This window comes from Phyllostomus discolor, chromosome 7 (assembly GCF_004126475.2).
Source record: "Phyllostomus discolor isolate MPI-MPIP mPhyDis1 chromosome 7, mPhyDis1.pri.v3, whole genome shotgun sequence".
NCBI classification, from domain to species: domain Eukaryota; kingdom Metazoa; phylum Chordata; class Mammalia; order Chiroptera; family Phyllostomidae; genus Phyllostomus; species Phyllostomus discolor.
Genome location: NC_040909.2, coordinates 39,326,624 through 39,339,989, shown reverse-complemented (window position 1 = coordinate 39,339,989; position 13,366 = coordinate 39,326,624). Strand labels below are relative to the sequence as shown.

At 40.6% G+C, this 13,366-nt stretch overlaps 1 protein-coding gene across 3 annotated transcripts in view; it reads left to right on the top strand.

Annotated features, from left to right (window-relative positions):
• TSEN2 (tRNA splicing endonuclease subunit 2) overlaps window positions 1-13,366 on the top strand; it is a 39,525-nt gene that overhangs the window by 15,091 nt on the left and 11,068 nt on the right. For all 3 annotated transcript variants that reach the window (XM_036030786.1, XM_036030784.1, XM_036030785.1), the window contains exons 6-9: window positions 4,274-4,790; window positions 5,660-5,737; window positions 10,685-10,735; window positions 12,979-13,117. In XM_036030786.1, coding sequence (XP_035886679.1) covers window positions 4,274-4,790; window positions 5,660-5,737; window positions 10,685-10,735; window positions 12,979-13,117 — 785 coding nt within the window. The remainder of the gene's footprint in view (window positions 1-4,273; window positions 4,791-5,659; window positions 5,738-10,684; window positions 10,736-12,978; window positions 13,118-13,366) is intronic.

Below are 13,366 nucleotides of genomic sequence, written 5' to 3'. Positions count from 1 at the left end.
AGGGCCCAGGAGGCAGTCGCACCAGGGAGATCTCATTGGCTGCTTTGGCTGAAACCACAGGCTGGGCACAGGAGTAGGCTCCAGTCTGTAAAAGGGCCCTGCTAAGAACCTGGCCGAGCCCCCATCCCAGGAGGGCTGCAGTATCTGCAGGTTGCTGCAGCCAACACAAATACTCAGAAACAGATCAGAAGCCCGCCCCTCAGAACTGCGTCCTGATCGGGCTGGCAGTAAAGATGACCTGACGTTAAGCCAGCTTGACTATGTAAGGTTCTGGATGGGGGAGATGGTCACCTCCCTGAAGGTTATTCCTTTGTAAGCTCTTCATTGAAATATTCCAAGAATTTTATCAATTCTTGTATTAGTTTCCTAGGGCTGCCGTAAGCAAAGTACTGGAAACTTAGATGGCTTAGAGGAACAGAAATTTATTCTCACAGTTCTGGAGGTCAGAAATCCAAAATCAAGGCACACTAGAGCTATGCTCCCTCAGAAGGCTCTAGGGGAGGATCCTTCCATGCCTCATCATAGCTTCTGGTAGTAGCCAACACCACCGTTATCATCGTTATAGCCAAAGGGTAGAGATTGTTCCAGCAGTGCGAGTTACTGTCTGTATAACTGTTTATCATCTCAGTTCATCTTCTTAAGAAACATTTCAGGTAGGTGTAGTCATTTCCATCCCATACATGGGAATCCGTGATTATCTTGCCCAAGATTACGTGAGCTTAAACCAGGAAGTCCAGCTCCAGAGCCTAAAGGGAGTTGACACAGAATGAGAATGACATAGTTTTACGTACTGTCGTTTCTTGAGTATGTTCTTTGTGCTAGGTACCATGCTAATTAGAAGTATATGGATTGTCTTCCTAAGTCCTTCCATCACCCCATGAGGTACATCCTGTCTTTGACAGGTGAGGAAACAAGCAGAGGAGGTTAAGTAACTTGGTTAAGACCAGTACTTGGACCCAAACAGACTGACCCAAAACCCTTTTGCACCATGGCAAGGTGGCTCAGTTAATTGGAGCGTTGTCCACTACACAAAATGGTTGTAGTCAGGGCTCATATCTGGGTTGCGGGTTCGATCCCCTGTCAGGGCATGGATAGGAGGCAACCAATCAATGTTTCTCTCTCTCTTTCCCCCTTCCTTTTTCTCTAAAATCAATGAACATACCCTCAGGTAAGGATTAAAAAAACATTTTGCTGTGAACTTTCAGTGATAAATGGGCATTAATAAGACGGTGGAGAAGGGCATTCTGTGGAAGTGAGAGAGGCGCTCAAGGCACAGAAACATGAGCAGCTGAGGATGTTCGAGCGGCACCGTTCCATGTTCCCGTTGCTTTTCATCAGTCTCATCACTGTTTCTCATCAGAGCTGCCGCCACCTTTTCCTTCTGCCTCACTCCCCCTTATGTTTTCTGACTTTCACTTTTCTCTTCCTGAAGTTTCTCCAGCAGTATTTGGGGTTAACCTCAGTAGGATTTGGCTTTTGAAAGCATTGCCAGCCAATTAGAGGATCCTGTTCTGTGACCCGTGTGCCATATGTCTTAGTCATTCGTGCATCTGGCTGTTTTCATCACCAGTCTTACTCAGAGGCTTTCTTCTACATACTTTGGCAGCCACTGTCTCATTTGTGCTTTCATCAACGAACATCTGAGGTCATGGTGAGACAGAAATGCAGGCATGATTCTGGCATTTGGCAGAAAAACAGAAAGACTAGGGGTGCTAAGTGGCTTAACTGAGAATCACAGCAGAGCCAACTCCAGAACCCAGATGTGGCGCAGCGGTTTTCCCCACATGGCTGCTCTTGCTCACAAAGAGCAGTTACTGTATTTTGCCATGTATAATGTGCACACACATTTTTGGCCCAAACTTTCAGGAAAAAAATCTTTTGTTTTAATTTTTAAATTAAATTATTTATCTATTTATATTTAGATACTTGTTTTTTGTATTATAAAGGAATTTCAGCATTTATTTTTGAACAAAAGATACAAGAAATTTTATGTAACATAATTACAAAATGTAACAGATACAAGGTACTTCAGGTACTACACATATATAATGTGTATCCTTGTTTTCCCCTCAAATACTTGGGCAAAAAAGTGCACATTATACACAGCATAATATGGTAATTAAGGTGTGCATTTTTAATGTGACATATATTTAGTCAAAATGTTTTTATTTTTCAAGTCTCCCTAAAAACCCGACAATTAAATAGTGACAAATATTTATTGAGCACTTACTATGTCCTGAGCGTTTTACATGTCTTGCCTCCTTTAATCCTTGCAACAGCCCCATGAGGAAAGTAGTTATCCCTGGTTCACAGAGGAAGAACTGAGCCTTAGAAAAAAGGGTATGCAGCTATTACGAGAACATGATGGAGTGAGGATTTGAGCTCACATCTGCCTTCCCCACTCTTTTGCAAAGAGCAGAGCAGTGACCTGTGTGTGCTCTCCCTCTCAGTTTCAGATCTTCTGCTCAAACCTTTAATTTGGTGGTTCTTTTCATATATTTTGAGTGAAGGAATTTGATTAAAACTTGTGGTTCCCTTCCCCAGAAAAATATACATTGACAGGAAAATTCATGTACAAATAAAGAAGATTCACAGGCCCCTAAAGCCATAGAACCAATGCTGTAGGTCAGGGGTATCAAACTCATTTTCACTGGGGGCCACATCGGCCTTGTGGTTGCCTTCAAAGGGCCAAATGTAGAGCTCCTTGCCCCTAGTTAAGGAATAGTTACATTTCTACAGTCCTAAAATTACATTCGGCCCTTTGAAGGCAGCTGCAAGGCTGATGTGGCCACTGGTGAAAATGAGTTGGACATCCCTGCGTAGGTGATCTGAAGAGCATAGATTCTTTCTATATCTCTCAAGTGAAAGTTTTCTTCAAACGGCATGCTACAATGACTTTTCCTATGGGTGAAAGACATCTCACTGTTATATGGGCAACTACTTCGTTTGCCCTGATTATAAAAAGCAGCACAGAACGTGATTCCTCTGAGGTAGTAGTAGTATTTACCCCGGCTTATGGGTAGAGAAACTGAAGCACAAAGAAGTTAGGTAATTGGTTTTGTCACACAATTATAAGTGACAGGGTTGAACACAAAATGTGTGTCGCTGCATCCTCCTGCTGCTTCGGTGTTAGAGGAGCCTTGCCAGGTTTTAATTTTTAAATCTAAGATACCATTCCCAGTCTATAGAAATGCATATTCATCCCCATGTAGGATAAACAGAATGTCAACAGCTTGGAGATTCTCTTGATGAATCAGGATTAAGCAGCCACATAATCTTTTTTAAATACAACAGAAGCTAACTTCCATGTTGAACTGTATGTGAGACGTAGCAGTTTATTTATAAGCTATGACATATTCAGTCTTCCATACACAGACAAAATACTCAAGGTGAAGTATAAAATTACATTTGTCTTTTACAAGCCAGTTGTCTTCTTAGGTGCTTTTTACACTTGCTGCTATAGGTAGAGGCAAAAGTGCGTGAGTTTTACCATGTCTTCAGCGTTCTGCTGATCAGATTTCCCACAAGTAGCAGTGGCCTCGTATCCTGTGAGTGTATCCCAGCAGCATTGTTCGATATTGACGCTTCTTAACCAGGGCAGAGCTCTGTTGTCTTACTGTAACTTTTTGTAACAAGAAAGTGTTCAGACTTACTTTCAAGGTTAAGAAACTAAGCGTGTGTTTTTTTACCTTAAAATATAGTTTAAAAATTATTATGGAGGAAGGAGCCATTTCTATTCGGATGCTTGGCTGTATGTACATAACCATATACATTTTTTTTCATGTGCACTAGAGACATTAGGAGATACTGTGAAAAACATTTACTGCATTTTTCATTTTTGCTTTCCATTACTAAACAAAGGCTCTTTATGGTATGAGTGGGATATATATCTGAAAATGTGATACCTAAATTGAAGATAATACAGAACAAATTATGATAAAGAATGGCCATTTTCTTTTTATATCTACCTAAATCATTTGGTCTACCAGTTTTAAATTACATAAATGCTCATACTTTATTAAACTGAGGTTAATTTTTTTCCAGTTGAGCAAGTTAAATGAAGCTCTATAATAAAAACAAAGTAATACATGTTCATTGCAGAACAGTTAGAAAATGCAGAAAAGTACAAAGAAAACATTTACCTATAGCCTGCCATTGAGAAAAAACACTGTAAACATTTTGGCATGCTACCTTCCCATCTTTTTTATGCACTCTGTTGACTTTTAAATACTGAAATTCAAGTGTTGTTACTAATAGTATCTCTATTTTGCAGATATCAGCGTAGTGTAGAATGGGCCACAAAGCTCATGCAAAGACAGGCTCATGATGAGAGTACAGTGCATAGAATCCTTGAAGATTACACAAAACCACTTGAGCATTTTTACATCAAAAGGAATGAAGACATTCCATTGCCTGATGAGCCGAATTCTGAAATAGTTTCCAAAACAGAAGCCACCATGGATAAAGAGACACTTTCTGTGATGAACGGGGACTCAGGAAAGTCAGATGATATTGAGGATCCCAGCAAGCAATCAGGCTGCCTGCAGGAAGGCCCTGGGCATGACCCACTAACTGCAAACGGCTCAGAGGAACATGTGTTAGAGGTCACTGCAGCTCTGCCCCAAGTCCATTATGGCAAACAAGGTGTTCTCCTGCCCCAGGGTGGCACTCGGGACAGCAGCCAACAGGCAGGTCTCTGTGCCAGAGAGAGAGGCCCTGATGACGAGTATGTGCTGGTGGAGGAAGTCGTGTGTGATGATGTGAGCGAGAGGGAAGATGCCCCAGATGAAGTAAGTAGAAGAAAATAAATCACTTCTTTCAAAGCCATCTGTTTCTGGTTCATAGGAGGTACTGACTAATTGGATGTCCCTCACTTGGAACTGGTAGCAGGCCCATATTAAACACCCGGTTTATGCGAGAGGAGGTCACGACACCACACTGCAGACACTCCAGGGGAACCAGCAAGCGCTGGGTTCTGCGCTGGTGGCTCAGTAATTGGAAGAGCTGTTTCACTAAAACCTTAAAGTTTGTGAATAACTTAACATTTTAAAAACATACAAATTACAGCAGGTCCAATAATCCCCCTTTGTGTGGGAGAAGAAGAAACGCAGCAGTGATCGCACACAGTCCTGCGTATGGATGCGGGGGTGGGTCTCTGGTGTGGGGGTCAGCCGTCGCAAGAGAAGGCTGAGAAGCAGACTCACAGCCACTTCATTAAGGGATGCACTGTTAGAGTTGCCCTAGAATTATCTGTAATCGTTAAAAATGAGAAACAGCCTAATGGTTAAGTAGTAGTATATGAAGCACGCACTTGAAGAGATGTTATCCAGCCTTTCAAATGAGGTTTATGATGTCTCATTAAGAACCTGGGCACCGGCTTGTGAGGTACAGTGAAAAAAAAGCAAAACATAAAATCAACAACATGACCACTAGGGGAAAAATTCATGGGACAAGAAGAAAAGAAATAAAATGTTAATAGTACAAAACCAAAATTTTTTGCACATAAATAACAAAAAAAAATACTTTTTAACAGTATGAATCCAACAAATGGGAATCTGGGAAATTTGTAAGAAAATTATTTGTTTTAAAATACAATCTCCTCTATATAACATCTAGTGCTTCCATTTGTTATGTATGTATTTTACTTCTTTCTCTTCAGTTGGCACAAGAAAAGATATTAATATGCAGAAGAAACCCATATAGGATCTTTGAGTATTTGCAACTCAGCCTAGAAGAGGTATGTTTCCAGCCTGTTCTCTTTTCAGCCACTGTCTCTGGGCCCGGGCAAGACTGTGTAGGTGAGTCTACCTCAGAATGCAACTCTGTACATAATTCAGTAACTAAGTAATCAGTAATTGAGTATCACAATTAGGTATTGGGTCACCCTGGGCAGCTTCCAGACTAGACCTGCCTAAATTTCACTCCTTAGCTTTTATTTTATCAATTTTGAGATGTGCCTTGGGGGTGGGGGGGCTTCTGTATATCATTCCACAGAGGTTCTAAGAGGTTTGTCTGAGCACTTCTTGACACATCAAAATTTTAGATTGGCCAAGTATTACTAATTTTCACTGGGTTCAAAAACAATAGTTTATTGAGATAGAGTTCACATGCCATACCATTCACCCATTTAAAGTGTACAGTTCAGTGGCTTTTAGTGTATTTGTGGAATTTCACCAACTTCCAGTAAGCTGTGATGCACTTCAAGACATGTGATGACTGCTGATTACCAAAGGCTCTCGAGGTATTTCCTTCTGCAGAATTACTAATACAGGACCTATTTAACACAGTAGCTACTTTCTCACAAGTTGGCTAAAAGCATAACTTCCTAAAAACCACATCATGTTTTTCCTCCGGTTCGGAGTTCCTCTAGCGTGGGTTCATGTGACATTCAGCCCTTCCCTTTTTTTGCTTACATTTATACTGTACACAGAAATGTCCTTTCTGCCCTTGAGGATGACACCCCTTCCACAGTCTCATGCCCAAGGGCATTATGTCTCCTGTCCGGGAGTGCTCTTGTCTGGCTTGGATAACTTGCTTCTGCAGTAGTTCTTGGTGTGTACGTAGGTGTCAAGGAGTGCTTGTTAAATGCATCCGTGTGGGTAATTTCATAGCTGTGTTAACGAGGAAGTAACTGTGTCTCCATAGCCTCTTGATCTCTTGGTCTGCATTTCCTTCCTTGCAGTGAAGCCATAGGTACAAAGAATAGACTTTCAGACAGGAAAGGATGTTTAGAATTATTTACTTCATCTCATTTTACAAACGAGAACGCTTAGTCTGCTGTTGAATACAGTAGCCTCTAGCTGTGTGTGGCTATATTTAATTTAAATTAATTAAAACTGAACAAAATTCAAAATTCTGTTTCTCAGTTGTGCCAGCTACCTTTAAAATACTCAATAGCCACATATAGCTAGTGGCCATTGTGTTGGACAGCACGTATGTAGAACGTCCCCTGAGTCTCAGCTTTCTTCTCTGTACAATGAGGGTTACATAACCCTTGTTCATAAGGTGCTCTGGAAAGTAAATTGTGCATGCGATGGGTTCAGCTCAGTGCCTGGTGTATAGTAGATGCTCAGCAAGTGTTCGTGCCTGGTCTTGTCGTCAGCATCATTACCAAGTTACTTTGAAAAACTATTAGTAGCTCGGGAAATTTTTAGAAAATATACCCTTTGAAGAAAAAAAAACCTGTTTAGTAGCTAATTGGAACTCTTTATTTCACAACAGTATTTTTTAATTTAAGTGTAGTAGGTATATAATATTATAGCAATACAAACTGTTTTACCAGTATGAATCCAACAAACATGAATCTGGGAAATTTGTAAAAAAATTGCTAATTTTAAAACATAATCTCCTCTATATAACACTTAGTGCTTCCATTTGTTCTGAATGTATTTTCTTTCTTTCTATCCAGTTTTAGGTATGCAGTCAGGATTTTGCAGAGGTATTCACTGGGTGTTTACTGTGTGCCAGGCACTGGGCTAAGTACTAGTAATACAGGAGTAAATAGAATACGGCTCTGGTCCTAAACAGCCCAGAAATCATTACAGTTCAGAGTGATAAATATAGTGTGATATTGATACACACACACACACACCTTGTCCCAATGTTGCTCCTGTTGTGTCCTTATACCCAATACCTCACATCCATTAGGTGCTTATTACTTGTTAAATGGATGTGTACAGGTATGAAATTTGCATAGAAATTGATGGAGTCCAAAGGGACACATGCTAGCTGGAAAGACTTTACAGAGTTGGTGATACCTGCAGATGTTAAAAGAATAAATAGGGGATTGCCAAATGGACACAGGGGACGGCATGGGCTCTAGGTCCCCTATCATTCAGCTCAGCACTGGAAGTGACAGCAAGGGAAGGCTAAATTGTGACAGGCATGAGTCTGAGCTGGGCCATGGTGGCCCCGGGACATTGCAGGCGGTGATGTAGGGGAGTGGCAGGAACCAGAGTTGGCATCAGTAAGAACGTGGGCTGGAGGGCTGACCCTTGAGGACCCTCCCAGCCTCTCAGCTCTGGGAGGTGGCAGCAATAGGCCTGGAGAGAATATCAGGGGTAGAAAATGGAGCTTCAACCTTCCTGACCCAGGTGGGTGACCAGTTGATGCTTTTAATGACAAATAAAAAGCCTTCCACACACTCCTTGAAAAAAGGCGAGAGTAATAGGAGGTAGCAGATGAGGTTGGTCTGCATTCTTGGAAGCTGTTTGGCTCCTGAAAACACTCCAGAGACGTGTTGCAGAAGTTTTCAAGGAACATGCAGTTAAACCTGGCTCTGCTTCTCACTTCTGTTCAGCAGACTTTCTTTGAAAGGATCACCCATGTTCAGCACACAGCTTGAACATTTTAATGTATTTCCATAAATGTCAGGAGCACAAGCAGCCCTGCTACAGTGACTCACAGCAGTTCTTTTTAGCAATTGAATGGCACTACCAGAGCTGATTTAAAGGTCTGCCTCTCTGAGATCTGTTACTGATAGCTATTCTTCTGTTATAGTGATTTGGGCCTTATGTGGATTTAGCGATACAGCATTAAAATCATTGTTCAACTCATCCCTCTATCTTATTAGAACTACCAAAGCAAAGACTTATCAGTGAGATCTCAAGGGACATAATCACCAGCCTCCACAGACCTCCCCAGTATACTGATGACTTCATTCTAAATAAAACCAACTCAGTTGAGTTAAGATCCTCTCCATCTGTAATAAGTGCCTAAGATCAGTTTGCATTGATTCATAAAAGCCATTTCAGGTCAATAAAAATGAGGCATTGGTTTCATCAGTTCTTAAGGAAATATATTTGCTAACAGTGGAAAATTTCTGAAGAACTTAAATTCTAACAGATACGAGGAAGGAATTTCTTGCTAGGCAAAAGTTGGATTGAACTTTTACAGACTGCAACATCTAAAGGGTTTTTAGAAAGAGGGGGCACTAAAATGAATTGAGCAGTTAGATGCTTTGCAGAGCTTCTTAAATCTTTATGAGCTTTAACTTCATTAAAGCTTTAAGAAGACATTATTATTCCCATTTTATAGGTGAGGTAGGAGAGTTTAAGTGTGACTTCCAAGGCCCTGGCCATTAATGAGGACTCCATCCCCGGTCTGTCATGTGTCAGAGTTCATTCTTTCCGTTACACTGTTCTGAACCAAGCAGTGAGAAAGTGAAAGGGAAAAGAGGGCTCGACTGTTTGAGGAACCAACTTTGTCTTTTCCATTGCAGCTTTTGGCCACCATTGGTGTCCATCTGAGGGGGAAAGAAAGGTATTCTGTATTAATAAGTGGGCCGTGGGAAGAGTAAAGGTCAGAATAAGATTGTTGGACACCTGGGAGGCCATCATTAGTACCTGAGAGGAGAGATAGGACAGTGTGTCCACACTGAGGAGAAAGGAGCTAAAAGAGCCCAGTCTGCTTCAGGTGGCTCTGGCAGTTTGGGCCTGAACCAAGGGCAGGATCCAGGGACCTGTTTCCTTATTCAGTATGACTCTGAGCACCCACAGTGTGCTGCATGCCTTTCTAGACCTGTCTATTCTCACAGAGTTTGCATTCTATTTGTAAAGACACATATAAGAGGGATATTTTCAGATAAAATAAGTGCTCTTTAGAAGAAGACAGTCAGGATGGGGTAACCTAAACATTGTGGTTGGGGAAGACCTCTCTGAGAAGTGACCTTTGAGTTCAGGACAGATTTTGCCAGATATGGGAAGCAGGGCAATTACAAAGGCAGAGATGAGCTTAGTGTGTTGAGTGGGCCAAGGCAGCTCGAGAGACTGGTGGTCAGACATGGAGTGGCTGCAGGTGATAGGAAGCAAGAGTGCAATAAAGCCCTTTGGAGAGTTATAGTCATGGGAGCCACATCATCATATTTTAAGAAAATGACTCTGCCTCCTGTGGAGAGCGAACTACGAGGGACCAAGTAAGAGCAGAGAGTCCAGGCAGGAGCAGGTAGCTGGACCTTGGTGACTGAGGTGGGCACATAACCACCTTCACCTTCAAAAAGCTCTAGATTTAGATCTGGGTAAAACTAAAGTAGCTCTCAGACCACTTTATTCTTTTAAAGATTATCAAGGATTTCAAGGAGTGTTGTTACTTGGATTATATCTGTGGACATTTATCAAGTCACCTCCTTGGTTAAATTTATTCCTAGGTATTTTATTCTTCTTGATGCAGTTGTCAATGGGATTTTTTAAAATTTCTTTTTCTGATAGTTCATTATTAGTGTATAGAAACAACAGATTTCTTGATATTTATTTTATATCTTACAACTTTGCTGAATCTATTTATTTGTTTTAATAGTATTTTGGTGGATTCCTTACGGTTTTCTATGTATAATATGTCATCTGCAAATAGTGAGCTTTACCTCTTCTTTTCCAACTTAGGTGCCTTTTATTTCCTTTTCTTGCCTTATTGCTCTGGCTAGGACTTCCAATACTATGTTGAATAAAAGTGGTGAGAGTGGGTGTTTTTTACTGATTTTAAACCAGTCTGTGACATTTATGTTTTCATAGATTTTTTTTTAATCCTTGAAAATTTGTATGAACCATTTCTGTTAAAAATATGTGATTACTTGATAAAGATTCAAGGACATGAATTTTTATTTGAGGCAAAGACAAATCAATCTGTAAAATACTTTCTCACGAATATGGAATAGTTTCTAAACAGCATTTTCTGCTTGCTCTGTTTCTAGGCCTTCTTCCTGGTCTATGCTCTGGGATGTCTAAGTATTTACTATGAGAAGGTAAGATGTTATATTTAAATACAATCCATTTTAAATTTTCCTGATGTTAAAAGCAGGTTGTAGTAATTTCAGTTGCTTCAATACAAATGTATCTACTTTCACTGAATAAAACAGGAATTGGCTTTTTCTCTAAGTTTCAGCTTTGGGTCCTGAATTGGAACTGATAAGGCAAAAGCTAGCTTTGACACTCTTAGATTGAGTTTTATTCCCAGAGGTTAGGAGAAGAGCATTATTTTACATAATGACCAGGAAATCTATGTCAGAACAACACTAAAAATTAATAACAAAAAATAAAAGCTACCAGTGTTTAGCCCCACTTCAGGCTGTTTATTGGGTGCTTTACATACAATACGTCCAATCCTTAACTTCCATCTGGTAAGAATTTTATAGATAAGGTAAGTGAGGCTCAGAGAAATTAAATAACTCACCCAGGGTCCAAAGCCCATGATTTTATAGAGTGGCCTGCTTCCCCTAGAAGAAAGGTCATCCCATAAGAAGTTAGACCACTGCTTGCCTTCTAGTAGAGGAAATGGAGGGCTGGCAACACAGATAGGAGGGTGACTTTCCACTGTTCACTTTTTGTACTTTTTGAATTTTGAACCATGTGAATATAATATGCATTCAAACTAATTCAAATGAAGTTAAAATTAAAAAGGGAACAGTAAATAGACCAGGGAAAGCATATTTTATTCCATTCTTGGAAGTACTTAATTTTATCATTCATCAAGTTCTAATTACATAAATCTTTTTCATGAGTATTCCGTTGGTTTGGAAATTTGGTGTCTAGTTGATGGGTGACTCATTATTCCAGATGGTGGCCATTCTTAGCCCACCCTGTCTCCTCTCCTGGGCCTTAGCAGAAACTTGTCAGAACATTCCATTTGCTACATAGAATCCTCAACATCTGAAACACAGTGGGCTATCCATGTTGGACGTTCAGCCTTCTCTACAAGACTTGCTTCTCAGAGGAGGGGTTGAATGTTTCCTCTCAGTGGGATTTGAAGGCCACACACATAAGGAGATTCCACCTTAGGAACAACCCCAGAAAAGTAAAAGGGAAAAAAACTCCCAACTCTAACTCATATTTATGGTATTAACTTCTTCATTTGAGCCAGCTGAGCAAATCTTTTCAAGTGAGTGAACCCTAAACCAACAGAAGAATTGACCATTTTACTAAGCACTGAAATGAGGCAAAAACTTTCCAAACTTACCTAGTTTTTGTGGTTGTATTATTTTGTATTGATACACCGGAATGTTCTCTGAACCAAACCATTCTGTCTCTTTCAAGTCCTACATTAGAAACATAGTTCTCTTATAAGCAGTTGGATTATTAATTTATGCCATCAGATAAAGTCTCTAGTTTCAAAAACTAAATGGAGTATTTTTTAAAAGCCTTTTACAAAATTATTGGTGGCTTTTCTGAGCATGGCCCGACATACAGTAGCTATCTGTTAGGGTCTTTTGGAACGTGCTGCCCTTGTGGACTGGTTACACTTGAGCACCCCAGCCCGCACTCGTCTCTCTGCCTGGGGTGTTCTTCCCCAGCTGTCATCACCTCCTCCTCCTCCCAGGCCCTCCCCACTCCCTTTCACTTGGCTACTCTCTTCTCATCTCAAATGTCATTCAGGGTAGCCTCAGACAGAAGCCACCAGCATCATCTAAAATTTTCTGGTAGCCACATTAAAAAGGTTTGAAAAAGTCAGTGCCCTGACCAGTGTGGCTTAGTTGATTGGGTGTCATCCCTCAAAGCAAATGGTCATGGTTTCAGTTCCCCAGCAGGGCACATGCTTGGGTTGTGGGTTCAGTCCACAGACAGGGTGCATACAAGAGGCAACCAGTCGATGTTTCTGTCTCATCAATATTTCTCTCCCTTTCTCCTCCCTTCCCCTCTCTCTAAAAATAAATAAATAAAATCTTAGGAAAAAAGATTAGGTGATATTAATTTAAAATGTATTACATAGTTTATTCAACCCAACATATCCAGAATTATTGAGATCATTTATTTATTTATTTATTTATTTACATTAAGCTTTTGAAATTCCGTGTGTGTTTTACACATGCAGCACATCTCAGTGCAGGCATGTCATTGGACAGCACAGGTCCAGATCTAGTTAAACCCCTTTGCTATGGTTACCAGTGTTTGTGTTTTTCACTGCTTCAGCTTCACATTTACAGATGTTGATTCACTGGCTGAATGATGAGTGCATATATAATAATGCCTGTCTTTTATTCAATAACTTCAGGAGCCTTTAACGATTGTGAAACTCTGGAAAGTTTTCACCATAGTTCAGCCCACATTCAGGACTACCTACATGGCATACCATTATTTCCGAAGCAAGGGCTGGGTGCCCAAAGTAGGACTAAAGTACGGAACAGATTTACGTAAGTAATTCCTAGCTTGGTAGGTGTGAGGACCAGGGTTTGCATCAGATCCTAGGATGAAAATCAGATTACTGATCTTTGCTAAGAGGTTCTTCCTTCTGGCATACATAAGAATATTGGATGTTTGAATTAGGTTTAGGGTATGTCCAGAAAGATTGAAAAGACAAGCTAGGAGAAAAACCCAGGAGTAGAAGCATGCAGCCTCAAGTCAGGCTTTTCCTCTCATCTGCTCTGTAATCTTAGAAGAGT